Source organism: Eschrichtius robustus, chromosome 8 (genome assembly GCF_028021215.1).
Source record: "Eschrichtius robustus isolate mEscRob2 chromosome 8, mEscRob2.pri, whole genome shotgun sequence".
Lineage (NCBI taxonomy): Eukaryota > Metazoa > Chordata > Mammalia > Artiodactyla > Eschrichtiidae > Eschrichtius > Eschrichtius robustus.
This window is the reverse complement of record NC_090831.1, coordinates 20948062-20973305: the sequence shown is the minus strand read 5'-3', so window position 1 is coordinate 20973305 and position 25244 is coordinate 20948062. Positions and strand designations below refer to the sequence as shown.

The window sequence follows — 25244 nt, the reverse complement described above, 5'->3', positions numbered from 1 at the left end:
TACCACTCTACGAGGGACCTACAAATAGAGAATTCTCAGAAAATGGCAACCAAGATAGTAGCAGGAGTGGAGGAGGGAAGAGTTGAGACTAGAAACTGTGAGAGAAGAATAAACAGTTGACTGAACTGGGAATTTGTAACCACATAAGTACTAGAAAATAAAATCATAGCTATGTTTAAGAATTGACAGATTTGTTCTTATTCCTTGTGGATGCAGCAGAAACAACTAGGGACAAAAGGTGCTTGGGAAGCTGCTTTCTCTGCTTTGATATGAGAAACAACTTGCTAATTACATACCTACTCCTCCCCAAAAGGGAACAGAATGCACCCCAAAGTCAACAGCCTCTCAAGCACAGAAAGCGTTAGACCAGAGGCTGGATACACATTACTATTACTGGAGATGCTTCATTTTCTTGGCCTCATATTCCCATCTGAAAGCACTTCAGTAACACTCCAGGGCTCTGTCTCCACCCCTCACATCTCCCCAGGAGAAGAGGAGGGATGTACCTGACTGGCGAATTTGGGAGAAATAACCAGGCCTACAATTCAGCTCCCGCTCCACTCTGCCCTGACTCGAAAGCAAATGCATGCATCCTGGCTGCCCTCAGCAGCCTGAGGGAGGGCTGCGATAGTCCAGGCTGTGCAGTGACTGAGGGTAAGTCTGTCTGATCCAGGTGTAAAGTACTAGCAAGTCACCTTGGTCAATGTCTTAAGCCATGGTTTCCTACCATCTGTATCAGATAATATTTAGCTCTCCAGCTGTCTACTTCCCAATTGTTTCCAAACTCAGACAAGGAAGAGGGTGTTATTATATTGTCCCCTAAGACTCTAAGAATATCTGTGAGGAATACTGTCCTGGGGGAAATGTTAGACCATATAACTCAGAAGTTGTTCTAAATGTAGGATTCTGTGACTTAATGACTTCTCAGATACTTCTAGGATCTTCTAACTTAGTGTCCAGTTGACATTTCAAATTCAATGAATCTAAAATTAAATTTGTCTTCCCCCCACACCAGCTCACTCTCCCAACATTGCAGCACATCAAAAGTACAACTGGCCTCACATTCATTGAGATTTAAAAGGTTAAAGTTCCCAAATGGTAGGGAAGTTGAAAACATCCCTATCATGATTGCAAATCTATACTGACATAACCAAGTGGTGTTTGAAAATCTGTGATCGCCAAGATCTAGTGAGAGTATGGAGAAAAGAGAAGGGGCCAAGGTCAATATCCACAGGTGCTGTGAGGAAGCTGGGGGAGAGGGAAGAGCAAGAAACCTAACATGAGGACGAAGAAATAATTCCCAGAGAAAACGACTAGGACGTGTCATGCCATAGAACCACCCCCCTCCAAAAAAAGAGCATTTCAAAAACAGAAGCATAATCAAATGCTACTCAAAGAACAGGGAAGAAGTGAGCATAAGCTATTGGATTTGATGATTAAGAAATTCCTGGGAATGAGACCAAGTTTGTGGCAGTGGGGCTGAAAGGGGAAAAATCATTTCCCATTCATTTATTCAACCAACATTTATTGAGCATCTAGGGGTTATGAATTCAAAGCATGTAAGCCACTGTCCCTGTCCTCAAGGCACTTACAGTCCAAGAGGAAAACAGAAAATAGACAGTTATAACAGACAGTAAGAAATGCTTCAGGGGCTCTGGGAACACATATGAAGAGGAACTAACCAAGACTAAGGGAGAGGACAGAAGATCAAAGGTAGCCTTTCTGGAAAAGATGACATCTGAGCTGTGCCTAGACAGGAGTGAGCCAGTCAAAGAAGAGAAGGGGACCCTATACAGAAAGGGCATAATGGGTGGAGAGAGTGTCTTATACTTGAGTAGTAGACTAGGTAACTCAGTATGGCTAGAGCCAAAGATTCCTGTGGAGAAATGGAGGAGAATGAAGCTGAAAGGTAATGAGGGGGACAGAAAGGGCTTTGTGGGCAATGTTAGAGCCGATGGGGAGTCAAGGAGAGATGTTAAGCAGGAAAGTAACATGAATAAATATGACTTTAGAAAGACATCTCTGGTGGGCAAATGAAAAATGAGTTGGAAGGTCAAGGTCAAGAATAGATGCTGGAAGGCCCAACGAAGGGTTGGGTCTTTAGATATAGATATAGATATAGATAGATATCTAGATATCTAGATATATCTATATATATCACATTTTCTTTTATCCATTCATCTGTCGATGGATACTGAGGTTGTTTCCATGCCTTGGCTAATTGTAAATAATGCTGCAGTGAACATGGGGCATCTTTTGGAGTTAGTGTTTTTGTTCCCTTCAGATAAATACCCAGAAGTGGAATTGCTGAATCATATGGTAGTTCTATTTTTAATTTTTTGAGGAACTTCGATGTTTTTCATAGTGGCCGCAACAATTTACATCCCCACCTTTGCTTTTGTTGTTCCTTTTAGTAAAGGTGTTCATCTTTTACCCTGATATATTTTCTTCATAGCATTTAATTCTATATGACATGTTCTTGTGTATTTCTTTCCTTGTTTGCTATCTGATTCTTCACACTAAAATATAAGCCCCTTGAGAGCAAGGTATTTGTCTAATCCACCACCATTTCCCCAGTACCTAAAACAAAGCCTTGTACATTGTAGGCATTCAACATAGTTTTTAAATAAATAAAATAAAATCTTTATTGAGCACCTGCCTGTGCCAAACTCTTAGGTGCTGAGGATAAAGAAATGTAAAAAATCAATAAACAGAAACTTCAATTAAATAGATTTGGGAGACCAGAAAGGAGAGCTCTTACACCTGCAAGGATAGCAGAGCCCAACAGGAAGAACTCCTCTTCTTTCCATGGCAAAGACTCAGGCAGTGAGAAGCCATGGGATCTTTGTTTACTTAGCCCTCCCAACTTCCTTTCCCTTCTTATAAAAGCGCTCTCCTTCCCTTGCCATTGGGGGACTTGCGCATGACTCATAATGGTTACAGACCTCCAATTGCAATTCTCTTCTGATCCTGAATAAACACATCTTTGCTGGAGAATTGCCTGACAGTATATTTGTTTTAGGTCAACAGAAGTAATCAAAACAGATGTAATTCCAAAACCCCAAAAGCATACAATTTAGTGGGAGAGACAGACAAAAAAACAAGAACACTATTAAAAAATAATAGTTATGTACAATGTGAGTGCTATGAAGGAAAAGAACAGGCCTTACAGCAAGGACTAATTTTAGATTGAGTAATCAGGAGAGGTCTTTCCAATGGGGAACATTCTGAGACGTAAACAGAGACCTAGTCAAACTAACAGCAGATGGAGAAGAGTTCCCTATGGGATATGAGCACGGGCAAAGCCCCCTGTAGGATTTTCTGCATTCACTTCTTACATTTTCCTCTACTGGGATGCTTGTTTTCATCCAAGAGTCATAGATGTTTAAAGCTGGAAGTGATCCTAGAAGCTATCTAGCCCACCCTCATTTTACAGAAGAAACTACGAATACATACGTATTTTTTGCTGGGAATTTTCAAAATCTTTAAACTGAGGGTAAGAGAACTTAGATGCCCTGTGGGAGGTCAGCAAGCTGACAGAGCCAGCAGGGCTACGTTTAGAATCCAGTCTTCCTGACTTTCTCTTCAGTGGCTTCCTGTCATTCAGCCATCTAAATTCAATATATTAAAAATAGTAACTTCTACTGAGAAATTACATGTGCTGGGCATTGGTCTAAGCACTTTGTGTGTATTAACTCATTTAATCCTCACAATAGCAAGTGCAGGAGATATTATTATTATCCTTTCATTACAAATGAGACAGCTTAGAAACAAAAAATTAAGCAAGATGCCCAAGGTCATGCAGCTAGTGACCGAATCAGCTATCCAGACTCCAGAGCACACTCTCAATTTCCATGTAGCTGCCTCTTTCTGTGCTGTAGTTTTTCATCTTACAAATGATGTATCATTTTGCAAGGGTGGTTCCTGCTAAAATTAATGTAGCATCTTCTACAATTTAAAAGTCATAAAAACTTTATATCAAAATCATTTGTGAACTTCTTAACTTAGGTAGCATTACTGATTAGGGCTGAAGTGATGAAAGCCAGGTCTATGGGCACAGCAATCTTATACCCAAAATAAACTGATCCTAAAGCAATTTTTAGATGTTCGGCTTCATCCGCTTTTTCATCCACACCACAGATTGAGCCAACACACACATAGTTCTTTGATGGAGCATTGTGGTTTTGGAAGCTCCCTTATCTGAAGTTCACACAGTACGTGCCTAAGAAACTTGGAACCAGTCTGCTTTAGTGAATTGAGGTCAGACTGACCTCTGAGGTTATCAAAACATAAACTCAAAAAGTCGTTGAGACTACTCTTTTGTTCTAGAATTCTAAGTAGTTTAATCTAACAGGCCTGAACCATCTGGTTTCTCTCCTGCAACATGGTACAAGTTTTAACGTCTATCCAGGGCCTTTTTTCCCCAAGTGAGATGAGTCATCAACACTATAAAATCTGAAGGTGATTTTACAAGTCTTTGCAAGTCCACACACTATTATCTTTTACAAACAAACAAAAAGTTACAGTTGTTTAAAATGAAAGACAGCCCTAAGATACTACTTATATTATTAAACTAATCAAGCACTTTTTCATTTTAGGACAACTGCATTACTTGACTAGATTATTTAGACTTTCCAAATTCATCAACATAAGGGTTTTCTCTGTATTGCTTGTCAAACTACACACATACAAATAAAAAAGAAACGTTGCATTTTCATGGAAAATGATCTTTGCCAAACCTCCCAACTAGCTGAGTTTGACTGATAGTGTATGAGCTCTACCATCTAACAAAGCAGCCTTTCGTAATGGGTAAATGATACTAAGGAAAATGATAGTGAAACAGAACCTGACTTGTTTTCATGAGCTGATGCAACTGACCTAAAAAGCAAGCCTACAGTTTTCCAAGTTAGGTTCAAATTGTATCGCAATAATTGAACCTGATTGCTGTTTTCAATTATTCCTTCAAAACATTAGGCAGTCTAAATATACAAGTCTCTATTTTGAAAACTAACACTTCCAAAAACTTTAAAGTTTACATCCAACTCACATTACATTTTTATGTTTTGTTTCTTAAGTCCCTGAGAATTCATTGACCAGAGAAGTCACCAAATTAAATGCCATTTTAAAACTATAATTTAAAAAATTAATTCTGCAAATCTATTGCATTAATAAGCTTAATAAACCCAACTGTTTAAGACAGGAGTGTTAGAATCATTAATTTCCAATTTTATAATATTATATAAATTCTCTCTTTTATTACCTGTACATTTTAATGGATATTCTTGACAATTTATTTGATTGGGAAAAATTTGAGACTATCTCCAAAAATAATTCTGTGCTTTAGTGTCATGTCAAGATTGAGTAATTTTTAAAAGTTACTCTTGTATTTTTTTAAGGGTAGTACAACTAAACAGATGTATTGAATATAATGGTTCTTTTTTTTTTTTTAACATCTTTATTGGAGTGTAATTGCTTTACAATGGTGTGTTAGTTTCTGCTTTATAACAAAGTGAATCAGCTATACATATACACATATCCCCAAATCTCCTCTCTCTTGCGTCTCCCTCCCATCCTCCCTATCCCACCCCTCTAGGTGGTCACAAAGAACCCAGCTGATCTCCCTGTGCTATGCAGCTGCTTCCCACTAGCTATCTATTTTGAATATAATGGTTCTTAATTATTGTTTTTTGTTTCACAATTATTTTACTCATATGTACACATATTATAAATGATTATTTTACATATATCAATATAATTACATATATATGTGTGTATATATTCTATTTCTTTAGAATTCTCCAAGAGGAAAAACCAGAGTGATATAGAGGCTATAATTTTACCCAAGTAGTCAGGAAAACCAGATTCTGGTCTCAGTTTTGTAGTTGTCTGGCTTTGGGGATGTCATTTAATTTCTCAGATCCTCAGCTGTCCCTCCTGAAAAAGGTAATAGCTCAGCACAAAAATCTCTATGTTCTTTTCTAGATCATGCTATGGTTTGAGCACTCTGGCAGACTCTATAAATGTGATCCCAGAAGGGCTCAATATCATTCCACAAAGAGGTGGGGGTGGGAATTAGGGTGGAAGGAGAGACAGGAAGGCTGATCGTAACCCATGACATGATATCATAAAGAAATTTTTTTTTAAACATCTTTATTGAAGTATAATTGCTTTACAGTGGTGTGTTAGTTTCTGCTTTATAACAAAGTGAATCAGTTATACATATACAAATGTTCCCATATCTCTTCCCTCTTGCATCTCCCTCCCTCCCACCCTCCCCATCCCACCCCTCTAGGTGGTCACAAAGCACCGAGCTGATCTCCCTGTGCTATGCGGCTGCTTCCCACTAGCTATCTATTTTACATTTGGTAGTGTATATATGTCCATGACACTCTCTCACCCTGTCACATCTCACCCCTCCCCCTCCCCATATCCTCAAGTCCATTCTCTAGTAGGTCTGTGTCTTTATTCCCGTCTTGCCACTAGGTTCTTCATGGCCTTTTTTTTTTTTTTCCTTAGATTCCATATATATGTGTTAGCATACTGTATTTGTTTTTCTCTTTCTGACTTACTTCACTCTGTATGACAGACTCTAGGTCCATCCACCTCACTACAAATACCTCCATTTCATTTCTTTTTATGGCTGAGTAATATTCCATTGTATATATGTGCCACATCTTCTTATCCATTCATCCGATGATGGACACTTAGGTTGCTTCCATGTCCTGGCTATTGTAAATAGAGCTGCAATGAACATTTTGGTACATGGCTCTTTTTGAACTATGGTTTTCTCAGGATATATGCCCAGTAGTGGGATTGCTGGGTCATATGGTAGTTCTATTTATAGTTTTTTAAGGAACCTCCATACTGTTCTCCATAGTGGCTGTATCAATTTACATTCCCACCAACAGTGCAAGAGTGTTCCCTTTCCTCCACACCCTCTCCAGCATTTATTGTTTCTAGATTTTTTGATGATGGCCATTCTGACCGGTGTGAGATGATATCTCATTGTAGTTTTGATTTGCATTTCTCTAATGATTAATGATGTTGAGCATTCTTTCATGTGTCTGTTGGCAATCTGTATATCTTCTTTGGAGAAATGTCTATTTAGGTCTTCTGCCCATTTTTGGATTGGGTTGTTCATTTTTTTGTTATTGAGCTGCATGAGCTGCTTGTAGATCTTGGAGATTAATCCTTTGTCAGTTGCTTCATTTGCAAATATTTTCTCCCATTCTGAGGGTTGTCTTTTGGTCTTGTTTATGGTTTCCTTTGCTGTGCAAAAGCTTTTAAGTTTCATTAGGTCCCATTTGTTTATTTGTGTTTTTATTTCCATTTCTCTAGGAGCTGGGTCAAAAAGAATCTTGCTGTGATGTATGTCATAGAGTGTTCTGCCTATGTTCTCCTCTAAGAGTTTGATAGTGTCTGGCCTTACACTTAGGTCTTTAATCCATTTTGAGTTTATTTTTGTGCATGGTGTCAGGGAGTGTTCTAATTTCATACTTTTACATGTATCTGTCCAGTTTTCCCAGCACCACTTATTGAAGAGGCTGTCTTTTCTCCACTGTATATGCTTGCCTCCTTTATCAAAGATAAGGTGACCATATGTGCGTGGGTTTATCTCTGGGCTTTCTATCCTGTTCCATTGATCTATATTTCTGTTTTTGTGCCAGTACCAAACTGTCTTGATTACTGTAGCTTTGTAATATAGTCTGAAGTCAGGGAGCCTGATTCCCCCAGCTCCATTTTTCGTTCTCAAGATTGCTTTGGCTATTCGGGGTCTTTTGTGTTTCCATACAAATTGTGAAATTTTTTGTTCTAGTTCTGTGAAAAATGCCAGTGGTAGTTTGATAGGGATTGCATTGAATCTGTAGATTGCTTTGGGTAGTAGAGTCATTTTCACAATGTTGATTCTTCCAATCCAAGAACATGGTATATCTCTCCATCTATTTGTATCATCTTTAATTTCTTTCATCAGTGTCTTATAATTTTCTGCATACAGGTCTTTTGTCTCCTTAGGTAGAAGAAATATTTAAAATGCAAAAACTGGCAATGATTTTCATTGTCCTGAGCGAAATCCCCAGTAATTCTACATGTTTCCCATATCCTGATATGAGATTTTTCCAAAGTGAATCCAAACGTCAATTAATTCAACATAAACTCGTCTCTGTATGTTTAGAGTTTTGTCGGGGTGATGAGAATACGGAAGTCTTAAAAATCAAGGGCCAAGAGGGTTGAAACTGCCCAAGGTTGTATTGCTAGTGAGTAGCTGAGGCAAGATATGAACCTAGTTCTCCTGAGCCCTATGCCTGGACTTTTAATCATTATATTATCAAACCAAAAGACTTCTTATGAGACAGCATGCAAGTTCATAGCTCATCATAACTGTTGAAGTTTCCACGTACAAGTTTCTGTTAGGGCCCGGATCACATTATAAAATGGTTTACTGGTTCTGGGTTCTGTGGTTCTTTATGAGTTGGCATTTTTAGTTTCTCTGAACTGGAAGACAGAAGAGTATTAAACCAGAGTTCCTCTGCAGCAACTATGTATTGACTTCTTAAACATCTTCTTGTTTCTTATCTGTTGTAATTGTTATTTTGCTTTTTACTGAAACCAACACATTTTTTTCTGACAAGGAGGAATGCCCTTTTAAATACTGTCTGATGACTGGCAGTTCAAATCCACCTTCAGTGAGGCTGATTGCCCAATTATCTCACCCAATCCCCCACTCAAAGTACCCTCCTGCCCATAGCAATCTTGCAGTTAGACCTGGCCTAGTGACAAAGTTCTAACCTAAAGCACATCACTGAAATTCTTGACTGTGGGGTCTTGGGGAAACTTTGGCTTTCCTAATAAACAAAGGTAGAGAACCATTTGCCTTCTACCACTGATTTTCCCCCTTCTCCTGGCCTGGTGAATGAATATGAGGCTGGAAAAGGAGTAGCCATATTGCAACCATGAGACAATAAGCAAGAGGACACTAAGGACTGTGGAGTGAAAAGATAGAAAATTTCCACTTTCATTGGCATTATGGAGGACCAGCCCTGGATTGCCTTCCTCTGGACTTTGTGTTATAGGGAAAAAATAAGCCCTATTTCTTTTCTTTTTTTTTTTTTTTTTAATTATTTATTTATTTATTTTTGGCTGTGTTGGGTCTTCGTTTCTGTGCGAGGGCTTTCTCTAGTTGCGGCAAGCGGGGGCCACTCTTCATCGCGATGTGCGGGCCTCTCACTATCGCGGCCTCTTTTGTTGCGGAGCACGGGCTCCAGACACGCAGGCTCAGTAGTTGTGGCTCACGGGCCTAGTTGCTCCGCGGCATATGGGATCTTCCCAGACCAGGGCTCGAACCCGTGTCCCCTGCATTAGCAGGCAGATTCTCAACCACTGCGCCACCAGGGAAGCCCAGCCCTATTTCTTTAAGCCCCACTACCAGTCAGGTTTTCCTGTACTGGTAGGTGAAGGCAGTATAAGCTGATACCTTAGAGAATTACTAGACCCAGAATGTTGTGCATAAAATAGCTACTTTGAAGCACACTGAAGTGTTTGCATCCAGTCAGCTTCTGAGACTAGGGACTTAAATGTTTTTATGCTCTCCTTAAGTCATCTGTATGGAGGCCCATAAAAAGAAAGGTGCTGTGTTCTTGAGGCCTAAAGATCTTTCAGAACGTTACCCCTTTTCTCTTCTGTTTCAATCAGCACTAGGATTATTTTTCAATTATTGAAAGCTTACCTTTTATGTCTATTCATCAATAATTGTTTAGAGATTTGACTGTCACAAGCACAAGAAACAGCCTGAGGAAAACTTTGGTGTTTTTATTCTAGATCTGCACCATCTTTCTTAACATTGAATTGGAGCAGCACAGTATAATTTCTTAAATGACATATTCATTCACTTGATAAATATTTTAAAATATTCTGTATGCTTGTAAATCAGGGAATATAATATGAATAAGACATACTCCTAGACATCCAGGAATAATCTAGTATGTGTATACCATTGAGTGCCTTGACTAACAAGCAACAAAACCATGTTGAGAAACTGTCTTGTATTTGAAGTTCATTATGCAGCTTTCTGTCGACTACTCCTCATTGACTCAAAACTGATATTAATAATGGCCTGAAAATAGCTTTCATCACTACCCATGGCAGAAATTAGAGAAAAACATCTAATATAAATATTCTACATTATATAGGCAAAATGCCCTTAGAACAGAAAAGGAAGCAAAGATGGGTATGGATGGTACATTTGAAAACAGGGTACAGAGATCAGGAGAACAGGATTGAGGAAAGGGGTCAGGAAGTAAGGTGAAGGAGTTCCTACCTGATGGCATGTATTTTCTCAGTGAAGAAGGATGGAAAGTGAAGGTGAAGGGCAGTGAAGTGGGGGATTTAGCATGAAAAATTGAAGAGTGGTAATAGTCTGCTCAGGGTACCATAACAAAATACCATAGATTAGGTGGATTAAACAACAAAAGTGTATTTCTCATAGTTTTGGATGGTGGGAAGTCCAAGATCAAGATTGTGTCCAGTTTGGTTCCTGGTGGGAGCTCTCTCTTCTCTGCCTTCTTGCTGTGTGCTCACATGGCGGAGAGAGAGCGCTGGTGTCTCTGCCTCTTCTTATACAGGCAGCCACCCTATTGGATTAGTACCCCAACCTCATGATTTAACCCTAATCATCTCTTCACAGGCCCTATCTCCAAATACAGTCACATTGGAAGTTAGGGCTTCAGCACAGGAATGGGGAGGGGAGGACACAAACATTTAGTCCATAAATAAGAGCTTAAACAGTCTCTGTAAGAAATGGAAGGAAGAGACCCATAGAAGGATAGACAGGCATTGTTTGGAACGACTGAAGTTAAATACCACTCAGGAACACCTTCAACAGTCTTCCACTTCCAGCCATGATAAGGTAATGGTACAAAACTATCCTTCCCACCATATATAACTAGAAAAATGGACGAAATATGTGAAACTACTGCTTTCAGATGTTGGACAACAGTCATCACAATATTCGGATCTGTGAAAGAAGGAAAATAAATGAGATGAGACTTATGATAGCCCAGGCTTTCTGCATGGAGACATTTTTTGGCTGCTTGTGACAGAAAGAGTGCCAGGCAGTCTCACTAAACCAAGAAGATAGAACCCCAGTGGGGTTCAAGGATGTTGAGGTTGCTGGAATTTATCGGCAAAGTGCTGGAAAAGTGGGAGTTACACAAAAAAGATAGCTTGAGAAGTCTGCATAGGGATCCTTGCATCTTTGCATTTTAAACAATGTGTGTGCAGGGGACACTCCATGAGGCTGAACAAAAAAATGACTACTGGGGACAAAACATCTGCAGGGAATCTGTAAGCAGAACAACTACTATAGTTCGTACGGGATTGGAAAATTTACAGATTGAGACAAATCAGAGTACAGGCATGCCACAGAACACTTGGGGCATTCAGTAAAGACCCAGGAAGGTCACATGATAGGAGTAAGGAAAAACTAGCCTAGAGTATAAGTTATTCTAGTCTTTCCTTAACAAAGCTTAAGTATAAGCTGAGAAAAGATGACGCTTATCTTCAAGTAAGTTAACTGACTACAAAAACCAAATTCAACACTTCTTAAAAATAACAACATAATATACTCAACAATGTAACTTACTAAACATCCAGCATATAATAAAAAAATTACTATATCTGTAAAGAAGGAAAATCTGACACAACACATAACCAAGAGAAAAATTTAGAATGTAAACACACAGAGAAATTACAGGGATAATAAAACTAGTACACAAGTTCTTTAAAACAGCTATTATAAAAATGCTCAAGGATTTTCAAAGAAAAATGAGAGAGAAGTGGAGATTTTTAAAATGAACCAAATAAAACTTCTAGAGATGAATACAACATCTATAGCGAAAAAATTCACTGGAATGGCTTAATAGCAGATTAGACACTGATTTTTTTTTCCCCTAAACAAACACTGTTTAATTATTTTGGAGGGAGGCAGTCAACAATAAAAACAAAAAAAGCCCTACTATAAAACTAGGCAAATGCCACTAACGACCAATGACTTTCTTGCTGTACGTTATGAGGAAGTTATCATTTATTGTGCCCTTCCTCTCTGTGCCCTTCCTCCTTTCTGAGATGTTTCTAAACTCAGGATTGACTACATGCATTTTTATCCCCTTTTAAAGTAGTTGAAGAAAAAAGGAGGTTAACAAAAGCTAGTAAGAATTTTAAAATATGCTAAGTTCATCCTACTTACAAAATTCAGCAGTATGTTGCAGGCTATCTATTATGCAAATTGTTGGTGCCTTTTTTTTTTGCCAGTTTTGGTGAGTAATTAAACAGAAGTTAATGGCTTTTCAAAGACAGTTGCATATTTACTGTGCTGAACTTGAAGACATAGCAATAAACACTATTCAAAATGAAGCACAGAAAGAAAGAAAAGGCTTAAAAAATGAACAGGAACTCAATGAAATGTGGGACAATATTAAGTTGTTTAATATATGTGCAATCGTTGTTCCAGAAAGAGGAAGAAGACAGAAAAATATTTGAAGAAATAATGGCTGAAAACTTTCCAAATTTGCTGAAAAATATAAACATGTATATCCAAGAGTTCAATGAATTCCAAGAAGGATAAACACAAAGAAAACTACAAGGCATATCAAAATCAAATTGCTAAAGATTCAGTAATAAAAAGAAAAATCTTCAAAGCAACAAGAAAGAAAAAGACACATACATACAAAGGAAGAAAAAAAATATTCCACTGATATCTCATTTAAAATAATGCAATCCAGGAGACAATGGAATGACATCTTTTAAATGGAATGAATGAAATTTTTAAAAACCTGTCAGTCTAGAAGTCAATGTCTAGAGAAAATCTCTCTCAGAAACAGAGTAAAAATAAAGACTTTCTTAGAGAAATACAAGTTGAGAAAATTAAGCACCAACAGACAAACCTGTTCTTCAAGAAATGTTAAAGGAGGTTCTTCATGCTGAAGGAAAATAGTTCCAGATGAAAACTCAAATCTAAACCAAAAGAAAGAAGACCAGAATCAACCAATTTGTGGAAAAATAGAAAATACTTTTTTCTGAGTTTTTAACTTCTTTAAAAGATAATGAACCCTGGGCTTCCCTGGTGGCTCAGTGATTAAGAATCCACCTGCCAGTGCAGGGGACACGGGTTCGAGCCCTGGTCCGGGAAGATCCCACATGCCGCGGAGCAACTAAGCCTGTGCGCCACAACTACTGAGCCTGCACTGTAGAGCCCACGAGCCACAACTACTGAAGGCTGCTTGCCTAGAGCCCATGCTCCACAACAAGAGAAGCCACCACATTGAGAAGCCCACGCACCTCAACAAAGAGTAGCCCCCGCTCTCCACAACTAGAGAAAGCCCGTACACAGCAACGAAGACACAACCCAGACAAAAATAAAATAAATAAAATAAATTTATAAAAAAAAAAGATAATGAATCCCTTCCACTACCCTTTCACTTTCTTCTTTCAATACAATTCAGTCCTAAAGCCATTAGATTGGTCCAACCAAAGCAGGCATCCATGCCAGGGTAAGGGGCGCAGAGGGGGCTCTGTTGGCCCAGAACAGGGCATCAGAACTAGGTTGCATAAAGGGGAGCATCCACTCAGTGGAGCAGCCTTCCTTGCACAAAACAGGTGAGGAGGGTGTCCCCAAGTGGAAAAAGGAAGACAAATGAGGAAGCATGGCTCACTGTGGGATATTGGAGCCCGAAGTAGATGGAGCCCAAGAAGAGGACATCTGCCCAGCACAGACAGACAGAGAACAACCAGACTGAGAAGGGCATTCGTCCACATAGAAGTATAATGTAAGACGTTGAAGTCTGCAAGGAATGAGGAGGAAGTCCCTAAGGAGGGGCAGCCACTGTGGAATGGCAGAACCTGAGCAGGACAAGGAGGGGGAACCAAGGAAGTGAAACCCTGTATAAGATACCAGGAGCTAAGTGGGATGTGGAGAGTGGCTCTACTGGGGGAGGAGGGTGGCATGTGGTGACAGAGCCTATTCAGTATAAGGTGGGCATCCCCAAAGAGGGGGAGCCCATGCATGGAGCGTCAGAGCCTGAGTAGGGTAAGGAGGGCATCTACATAGGAAGGTACTCAGTGCAGGGTGTGTTAGCCCAAACAAAGTTAGAAAGGCAACTACATAGGAGGAAAAGCAACTGGCATAGGATGTCAGAGCCCAAGCAGTATGAGGAGGGCCTCTGCGTGGCAAGGGATGTCAAAGCCTGAGCAGGATGAGGAAGGTATCCACACAGGGAGGGAACAGTGGCAGCCATGTGTGTGACTGCTTACACACAGGAGTGATCAAATAAGTAAATACATGAAGAATAATGAGAGCTGGGATTCTCACTGTTGGAGAAGGACGCTGCAGATATGTAAAAGGAGAAGACTAGTATGAGCCCTGTGGTGCTAAATTGGACCTGGAAGTATCCACATACAGTTTAGGTTTAGTTTAGGTTTTTTAGGTATATAGAGGTACATAGATATGGGGGGAAATATGTATATGTGTGTTCCTACTTACAGTCTTTAGCTCTGTCTACTGAGAAGGCATGGGAGAAGCAACACTTCAATGGTGATGAACACAGATAGAGTTCAAATCTTGGTTCCTATGTACAATTCTCCATTAAAAAGGATTCAAAGAGTCCTAGAGAAATGACCTATCCAGGGTGGAGCACGGAAAGTACAAGAGGAGCCTGGGACATCATGCTGTGCTATAAAGTAAGGAAGTGCTCAGAGGATGATAGTTACACATCAAAGGGACAGAGAAGGCAACCTGAAAGGACTCCCACTGAATCTGGAACAATTTGAGCACCAAAATAAATAGTGATAGTAATGGATTATAACCCATTGAATGAAATAGAAAACCATGAGTTTGATGAGGAATGAGTATATTTATATAATTGTAAAGTACCTACCCACGAAATGCACATCCATTACAAAGGGGGCAACTGAATAGTGGAGAAGCCTAGCAGACACCACTTTCAACAAGCAGCCACCATGAAATCACCAATCCTGGGCAAATCCAAATCCTGTGCCACTGATAGGATGCAGTGAGAAGAGCACAGCATGATGCCTGTGGTATTTCCAGCAAAAATGCAGAACCTGAATCTATTCTTGAGGAAACATAAAACAAGCTCAAATTAAGAGATCTTCTACAGTAAACCTGGCCTGATCTTCATGTCAAGGGAATGAAAATTAAAGAAAGGCAGACTAAAGGAGAGGAAGGGCCATGATAATCAACTGTTCTGTGTGATTCTGGACTGCATCCTTTTACATTATTTGGACAACTGGGGATACCCAAATTAGGTCCGAGGATTTTGATGGCTGACTGTAAGAGGATGCCCTTGTTTATAGTAAATATACCAATAATATTTAGGGGTGATAAGGCATCATGTCAGCAACTTACTCTCAACTTGTTCAGGAAAAAATATTCTTTGTGTCGTACTTGCAACTTTTCTGTTTGAGATTGTTAAAAATGAAAAATAATGCTGAATAAAATACAATTGACTGTTTAAAGCAAAAATAAATTCTAATATAGGGTTTATAGATACATAGAAATAAAATGCATGGCAATAATAGCATGAAGCACAGGAGGGGGGGAATGAAAGCATACTCTTGTTAGGTTCTTACATCATATGTAAAGGGATAAAAAATTATTCTAAGGCATAATGTACAATAAATTAAAACTGCAGCTGCTTACAATGTAAATAAAGAAACAGTCAAAACATAGGAGTTCAAAGACAAAAAGCAGCTGCATAAGTGTAGGAAGGAGTGTGATATGGCTTAGAAAAATAGCTAAGAATGACATATTAACGTGACACAAAAAGAGAAATAATTAGGGCAACAGTAATAGACTCTGTTACTTAAAGCTTTAAAATTCCTCTCATCAAAAGACTCTATGGGGGCTTCCCTGGTGGCGCAGTGGTTGAGAATCTGCCTGCTAATGCAGGGGACACGGGTTCGAGCCCTGGTCTGGGAGGATCCCACATGCCGTGGAGCAACTGGGCCCATGAGCCACAATTACTGAGCCTGCGCGTCTGGAGCCTGTGCTCCGCAACAAGAGAGGCCGCGATGGTGAGAGACCCGCGCACCGCGATGAAGAGTGGCCCCCGCTTGCCGCAACTAGAGAAAGCCCTCGCACGGAAACGAAGACCCAACACAGCCAAAAATAAATAAATAAATAAATAAATAAAAAGACTCCATGGACAAAATTGAAAGCAAGCATCAAGTGTAGGGGAAAAAAATCTCAAATACATTCCAGGCAAAGGGTGAATATTACCAGTACATAAAGAGCTATTATGATCTGTAAGAAAATTATAAGAATTCCAATTTAAAAACAAGCAAGAGATGAGCAGGCAATTTATAAAGAGGAAACAGTGGACAAAAGTGTCCTCATCCTAACTCTATACCATACATAAAGTGCAAGATTAGATATAAATATAGGTATAGATATCTTTTTTCCCAAAATAACTTGAGCTCAAGTCTCTACATTTAGAAGGATGGATTTAATACATGGAATTTTATGATGTAAATCTGCCATCAACCAGAATAAGACGATATTTTACAACCCTTCCACCATTTATCAGGTAGTTCCACAAAGTAGAAATTGCTTATTTATCAAAATAGGAAAGAATATAACCAGTAGTTGGAATGATGGCTTATATTTCAGAGATCAGTTCAATGAGTTGTAAGTTATAGATACATGATTCTTGTTGTTATGAACCCATGATCTATGGAAGAAAGATGATAGGCATAAATATTTTAACTAGCTGAAAGGTACAGTATGACAAGCCCCATTTACATTCTGGAGTGTAGGTATAACGTTAAGATTAAACGATTAGGGATTAGAGATTAGAAGCTAAGCATTGGGTTATCTAAAATCTGTTGTACCTTAAATGAAAATATATGCTTGAAGGAGGAAGGAAAGAAAGACATTCCTTTCATTCTTATTTACTATAGCTTTAATTTCTTCATTTTTGATTGTTATAACAATTTACAGCCATCCAAATTGATGACTTCCAAAAAATGAAATAGCCCAAAGCTAGTTGTAAAAAATATTTTTCTTCAAAATATGGCTTCCATCATTCATGCAAAGTTCATAAAACCACTCTTTAAACAAACGTTGTGAAAATAACTAAGTTAAGACATATGAATTCATACGAACCTGTAATACTGTTCTTTTGGGTAACTGTGAAACGTCAAATTCAGGAATCTCACCTACAAGAAAGACTTCAGACATATTTCGTTCAGGAGAAATGTATTCTTCTTTAGAATTTACTCTGAGTTTTAACTTGCTTCTCCATTTTTTTAATTGAAGTTCATGCTTTAACATCTGCCATGAAAATAATTTACAAATTCCGTGGAACTCTTGTAAGGATTAAATGAGATGATACATGTAAAACACAATGCTTGATACAATCATAGCACCAATTAAACATTATTTATTATCATCGTTGTCATTATATAAATTATCATTGTCCAGAGCATGTGTAATAATGTGTAGTCTCTGAACCACCATTTTAGATCATTTCCACCAGTTGTCATACAACATTGGCATAGGCAGTCACCTTGAAGATGTGGTCCAGCCTTCTCTTTTAGAGATGAGGAAGCTGAATCCCAGAGAGTCAAAGTTCTGGTAATGCCAGAACTGGTATGTGGGGCATGGAAGGGTGAGGGTTAGCATGGAGGTACAGAAGGAGAGTTAGGGGAATTCCCCGGTGGTCCACTGCTTAGGACTCTGTGCTCTCACTGCCCAGAGCCTGGGTTCAATCCCTGGTCGGGGAACTAAGATCCCACAAGCCACATGGTGCAGCCAAAGATGAAAAAAATAAATTAAAAATAAAAATAAATAAATAAAAAATTATTTTAAAAAAAAGAGACAGTCAGAAGGAAAGAATTTGGAGAATTGCCTAATCTATCATTACAGGAAGTCCCCATTTTAACTTTCAATACATTCCTTAAAACTGCATAATCAAGAAAACACCCAAAGGGTAAATAAGTGTTGTACCCATACAAACACACACACACACACACACACACAATTTTGGTGTAATATATGGATATATTAGAGCCTAAGGAAAAACACACAGTGGAGAGCTAGCACATACAAGTGTTCCCTGCCTCTCCTCCCAGCAGACACCTGCCATCCTCACTCCACCCTAGTGAATACTGGCCTAGTAATATTGTTAGGCCAAGATATCACATGGCTAAAAGAAAACATTTTCTCTAACTATTTAATACATATCTATATTGAGGATATTATTATCATATATATTAATATATATCAACTACTACAAAACATTATGCTCAGTGTATGGGGATGGTTAAGAGAACAATACTGCCTGCTCTCAGGGACGTTCAGTTTAAGGGGATGTAAAAGGGGCAGCCTGGTCATACACAGTTACCTTTTCACCATTAGACAATCAATGACCAGGCTAGGGGCCAGGTCAAAACATTAGCTTAGTACAAGAAGTGGTGGAATGGGGCTACCCTGGTGGCGCAGTGGTTGAGAATCTGCCTGCCAATGCAGGGGACACGGGTTCGAGCCCTGGTCTGGGAGGATCCCACATGCCGCGGAGCAGCTGGGCCCGTGAGCCACAACTACTGAGCCTGCGCGTCTGGAGCCTGTGCTCCGCAACAAGAGAGGCCGCAATAGTGAGAGGCCCGCGCACCGTGGTGAGGAGTGGCCCCCGCTTGCCACAGCTGGAGAAGGCCCTCGCATAGAAACGAAGACCCAACACAGCCATAAAATAAAAAATAAATAAATTAATTAATTAAAAAAAAATTAAAAAAAAAAAAAAAAGTGGTGGAAAACACAGAATGACCAGACTAAAACAGTGGTACCCAAAGTGCAACCGTTTAACTGGCAACGTTGAAAATGTAGTCCACAAAAGGCAGGTGCTAGAGGACATCCGGTAAGAACACCAGTTCAATACCAGGGGATGATAAACTTCTAGAGAGCAAGAATGATCAATGCTTTATGCGTCTCAGTCTCCTCCGCAGACTCTAGCACTGTTTCAAGCATTATGTGAGTAATAAATCTTTTCTTACTCTCTTGGTACATACGTAGTATCGTCAGTGTCAATATCTGAACCAATCTGGGGTGAGAGGCATTGATCTTCCCCTCCACAGGGCAACCATAAAACAGGGGGGTTAATTTCTTCCTATTTTTCTCTTTCCTATTTATCCCAACTTTGTATTTCAAAGAATATTAATAAAACATTACCTACTAAATAATGTAACTAAAATAAATTCCAGCATGTTTCTATGTCTGTTCCTAGTAGTTACTATGAATATTCTAAAACAACATTAAATGATAATATACTGTACTGATAGCTAAAGCAAACTAGAGATACTTTTAAGTTTGGAGGAGTTTGCTTGGATCCTCTTTTTTGATTGATTTAATTCCTAATGGGTGTCCCAGTTAAGATGATCCTTTAAATTTAGCAATTTAGTAGTTTAAAAAATAATTTAGTATTAAGATTATAATTTATTAAATTGAATGTTGAAAAAGAATAAGTAGCAATTTAATCTTATCTAGAAAAGAATAAATTTAGTCTTTATCATTTATTTCTCTGTTATAATCATATCAAACAGTTTCTCTTCCACTTTAGACATCTATATCCACCTAAACACTTGCTTAAACAAAAAATCTTGGTGTCTTTATCAATAAATTTAAACAAAATGTTAAAAAGATTTTTCCTTGATGTTCGTAGTTCAAATGAAACAACAAAATTTTTTAGGAAATATTTTGGGCAGCTGAGGTGACATTTAAATTACTAAGTTAAAAGAACAAGGACCCCATTAAAAGTATATTATTCAGGACTTTAGTGTTTTCCACACAGCATTATTATCTGAGGCAACATCAACGTAACAGCAAAATTCAGTTTCTAAAAAAATTGTTTCCAATATGCCATACCAGCTCATCTTCTCTCTTTTTATACTTATGTCTTGCTTTATCCCTCCATTTATTTAGGATAATTATCATCTTGTAGCAGTGGAACATCTGTTGTACCCGCAGTAGTGTATCTGAAGAAAGTGCATTAGATTACTGTATATAGTTAAAGCTGCTCTCAAAAAACAAAGTGTTTAATAGTCTATCATGTTTATAATATGAACCAATGTTGCATCTGATAGTTTTTTATTTTAATTACATATGAAATTACTTTTGACAGCAGTAGATAATACTCCTGAGACTTTATTAACCTGTAAACATCACCTTTGCCCTTATAAATTAAGATATAATAGATGCAGTAAAATGTCAAGATATATATCATTTCTTTTTTAAAAAAATCTGTTCTTTATGAAACCAGAACTTCCAAATTTATTCATAGAAATAGTCATGAGGTAGTATTCTGATTTAGTTAAATACCCTATGATTAAATAGATTGCTCCATATATATATATATATATATATATATATATATATATATTTTTTTTTTTTTTTTTTTTTTTTTTTTTTAACCAGGGGTCCAAAGCCCAAACACAGTGGCCAGGCCGGAATGAGGATGATTAAGGCAGGCCTTCGGGACACCACCCTTAGATAATTGTTTCCTCTCAGAAATAGAGACCCACTACCCTTATGTTAAAATCGTCAGAGGGTCCACTCTGAGGTACCAACAGGAGCCAATCAAGAGGAAATGATTCTCTGATTTGCAGCAGCCATAAACAAATCAGTATCTAGTGAGCTGGATAAAATCTCTATTCCTGCTCCTAAGAGCACATACATGCACTGTCCACTCATTACAACTATCAAGGGTTTAAGTAAAACTTAAACTTATTTTTCTTTAAGTTTTCTCAGGTATTCATTAAATGAAATATCTATAAAGAATGAAGAGCTCTCTACAAAAAATAGTTTTGATATCTATCTCTCTATATCTATACCAGCTCTCTATTATGTAAAAAAGTTAATAGTAGATCCCTGTTTATATTGAAACTTGTATATATATATCACACAAATACATATAGAATTTTATTTTAAATATGCCTGTTTTCTATTACACTAAAACCCTTTGAGACAAATCTCATTAAATATTTTAAATTAGTGGCTTTACATTTCATGACAATCCTCTAGACATAAAAATAATAAAAAATTCTTTAGTACAAATTATGTTTAACTGTTAAGTTTGTTGACACTTTGGATACATGAAAACAAAAAACCAATTGTTACTATGTAAGGATTTACCTTTAAGTCGTTCTTTTCGACCTTTCACATAAGAGTGCCAGTGATGAAATACACATTTTTTAAGTCTGAAATTGTCATATTCTATTGATTTTTCCATTTTTTCAGCCAGAAGGTCATCTTCATTTGTAGGAGGTATTGCTATCTCTCTCCACGTGCTGTAAGCAGAAAATACAGAAACATAATATTTTGATGTTAGGGCAATACATTAGTAAATAAATTGAGAGAGAGAAGAAGAAATACACTGGGCTTCCTTTACCTCCTCAAAAACCACAACATGAAAGAAATTGTTAAATTATTTTTATTGTTTTATTTACAGCCAGTCCTTGCATTTCCTTTAAGCTTGCACTTCCCTTGTCTACATTTCTAAAGCCCAGAAAGCTCTGAAATCCAAAAGTTTTTTTTTTTTCCATAACCTATTTAAGGGCAAAGCTAGACCTGACCTAAACTAATTTTGCATCAAAACCTCTCTGAATCTGACACAAAGCTGTTCATAGTCTTTCTTCATTTTACTTAGTAAGAATATACATATATGTTTTACTGTTGAAATACTAATATATTCAGATATGTTTGGTTCCAGCATGCCATTCCAGACACCACTGAATGTTATACGGTACACAGTATGTGCAGAGATTTCCTTTCTAATATTTTTTCTTAGAAAGGGAATCTAGATTCCAAAACATGTTGTCTCCAAGGGCTTCAGATAGCGGATTGTGGACCTATACTTTCAATTTTGAAGTTCTATTAAAAAAAAAAAAGTGACACCTCAAAGAAGTAAAGAACATCTTTTAACTAAGTAAAAACCAATTAAATATAAAAGAAATATATACTACAAAATGGTGGAAACAAGATTAAATAGGTAGGGACTTCCGTGTGGTGGCGCAGTGGTTAAGAATCCGCCTGCCAATGCAGGGGGACACGGGTTCGAGCCCTGGTCCAGGAAGATCTCACGTGCCGTGGAGCAACTAAGCCCATGCGCTACAACTACTGAGCCCACGCACCCTAGAGCCCGTGCTCCGCAACAAGAGAAGCCACCGCAATGAGAAGCACGTGCACCGCAACAAAGAGTAGCCCCCGCTCGCTGCAACTAGAGAAAGCCCGCCCGCAGCAACGAAGACCCAATGCAGCCAAAAATAAACACATTAATTAATTAATTTTTTAAAAAGATTAAACAGGTAAAATCAGCACAACTGGCCAAAAGTGAGCTGTTCTTCACATGGAGAATGTCAAGAATAAGAACACAAAGAAGAAGAAATAGTGTATAAAAATCATGTTCTTACTAAAAGTGGGCCTTCAGTAAATGTCCAGTATAAAAAGTACATGCTTTTATCATTAATTCTGGAGTCACCTAAAATAAAGAAAGAAATGAAATAACAAGCATTAGAAATAAATGGAATGCACAGGCTACCTCTGGAAGATGTACAAGAGAATGAGAGCGATGGTTGCATTTGGGAAGTAGAATAAGGCAGTAGGGAGACAGAAACAGACTAGAAGAACTATATACCATTTATATATTCTGGAATTTTATTGTGTATACCTATTACCCATTTTTTTTAAAGTTAAAATCACAGCTTAAAATTTTCCCATTATATTGCACTTACTTTAAAGCATTTTCAGGTAAGTACTATGGCATTATTATTATCAAGTATATTGATAGGAAATATTGATAGTTGTGGGTTGGCTGATCACTATTAAGCTGAATGATTTTGCCTTCTCAAGGGTAGAAAATGAGGGAGGGATAAATTGGGAGATTGGGATTGACATATACACACTACTATATATAAAATAGATAACTAATAAGGACCTACTGTACAGCACAGGGAACTCTACTCAATACTCTGTAATGGCCTATGTGGGAAAAGAATCTAAAAAAGAGCAGATATATGTATATGTATAACTAATCCACTTTGCTGTACACCGGAAACTAACACAACATTGTAAATCAACTATACTCCAATAAAAATTTTTAAATAAAAATAAAAATAAATAAATAAAATTAGGGGATGAGCCCAAACTCAAAAAAAAAAAAAAAAAAGAGTAGAAAATGAGATTCTCTGTTAAAAAAAATACAAGAATGCCTCACTTGCCAAGCAGGAATAGGAAAACTATATAAATTAAAAGTCTAAACTGTGGAATATGCTGAAAGAGATGCAGATATCACTTGCAGTTATTCACAATTACACACATTAATGTGGGAATGGCTCACTGAGGATTGCTGAAATCATCTGTACCTTCTGTACATTCTTTAAGAGTAAAGATAGTATTATATTAACAGTAGGTTAACGTAATATAGGTATCTTTACTCCACCTCAGTTGGACATCAAAGCTCTTAGGAAGGCAACAGCAGCAGCACTAAGCCTCCACCTTCAGATGGCTTCACAGGTTTGGGACAGAGACACTTGGATTTCTTGAATTCACACAGGACAGCTTTGAGATTCCCAGAAGCAATTGGTTGGAATTTTAAGGAGAAACCAGCCTCCTGTGTTATGAAGATAGGGGCTAGAAGCAGTGAAATTTGGGATACTACTATCAACACTGTTACTATCGCAGGATGGTGAGACCTGGGGAAATTTTGTAATAAATGAAAAGATAATGAAATACCATTACAAATCATTAATGCTAACTTACAAACAGATACCGAATATATGGCTCTTTAATGTCAGTAGTAATGGGTCCCATTACTTTTCTTTTTGGCTGTGATGGGTCTTCATTGCTGAGCATTTTCTCTAGTTGTGGAGAGCGGGGGCTACTCTTCGTTGCGGTGCGTGGGCTTCTCATTGCGGTGGCTTCTCTTGTTGTGGAGCACAGGCTCTAGGTGCGTGGACTCAGTAGTTGTGGCTTGCAGGCTCTAGAGTGCAGGCTCAGTAGTTGTGGTGCACGGGCTTAGTTGCTCCACAGCATGTGGGATCTTCCCGGACCAGGGATCAAACCAGTGTCCCCTGTATTGGCAGGCAGATTCTTAACCACTGTGCCACCAGGGAAATCCCCCCATTAATTTTTAACTTTGTAAGATACTCACTTTATTATATATGAGAAAATGGATGTATTTAAATAGTACCTATAGAAAAAAGGTTTTACTTCTATAATATTTGATGTACCTAGTATAGTATAAGTTAATCATTAACTTCAGATTATAATTTTTGGTTTCTGGTGTATTATAATTTTTCTTCTGGTGGGCAATTCCTTTTTTTGCTCAGTTAATCCTTGAAACAAGATATTGTATATTAATTGTCTTAACATATCTTACCATATTTTAAAGCACCATGCCTTTATTTCATTCGTGAGCTTTATTAATATCCCATATAGTATCATTCTAGAATAATGCTAGCAAAATAGTATGGAGTTTGCTATAGATTGAATGTTTGTGTTCCCCAAAATTCATCTGCTGAAACCTAATCCCCAGTGTGATGGTTTTTGGAGGTGGGGCCTTTTGGAGATGATTAGGTCATGAGGGTGGAGCGCTCATGAATGAGATTAGTGCCTTTAAAAAAGAGACCACAGATGGGCTTCCCTGGTGGCACAGTGGTTAAGAATCTGCCTGCCAATTCAGGGGACACGGGTTCGAGCCCTGGTCTGGGAAGATCCCACATGCCGTGGAGCAATTAAGCCCATGTGTCACTACTACTGAGCCTGCGCTCTAGAGCCTGTGCACCACAACTACTGAGCCCACGCACCACAACTACTGAAGCCCACGCGCCTAGAGCCCATGCTCCGCAACAAGAGAAGCCATGGAAATGAGAAGCCCACGCACCACAATGAAGAGTAGCCCCTGCCCGCCGCATCTAGAGAAAGCCCACATGCAACAATGAAGACCCAACGCAGCCAAAAATAAAATAAATAAATAAATAAACAAAAAGAGACCCCAGAGAGTTCCATCTCCCCTTCTGCCGTGTAAGAGTATAGCAAGAAGATGGCAGTTTATGAACCAGGAAGCAGGCTCTCAAGACATCAAATCTGCCAGCACCTTGATCTTGGACTTCCCAGCCTCCAGAACAGTGAGAAATAAATTTCTCTTGTTTGTAACCACCCAGTCTATGATATTTTCATTATA

General features: G+C 38.2%; 1 protein-coding gene across 1 annotated transcript in view; it reads right to left on the bottom strand.

Annotated features, from left to right (window-relative positions):
• FBXL13 (F-box and leucine rich repeat protein 13) overlaps window positions 1-25244 on the bottom strand; it is a 188044-nt gene that overhangs the window by 139210 nt on the left and 23590 nt on the right. The window contains exons 4-7 of the mRNA XM_068549800.1: window positions 22474-22541; window positions 21197-21351; window positions 19931-20040; window positions 17177-17344 (exon numbers count right to left, since the gene is read on the bottom strand). Of these exons, the coding sequence (XP_068405901.1) occupies window positions 17177-17344; window positions 19931-20040; window positions 21197-21351; window positions 22474-22541 (501 nt within the window). The remainder of the gene's footprint in view (window positions 1-17176; window positions 17345-19930; window positions 20041-21196; window positions 21352-22473; window positions 22542-25244) is intronic.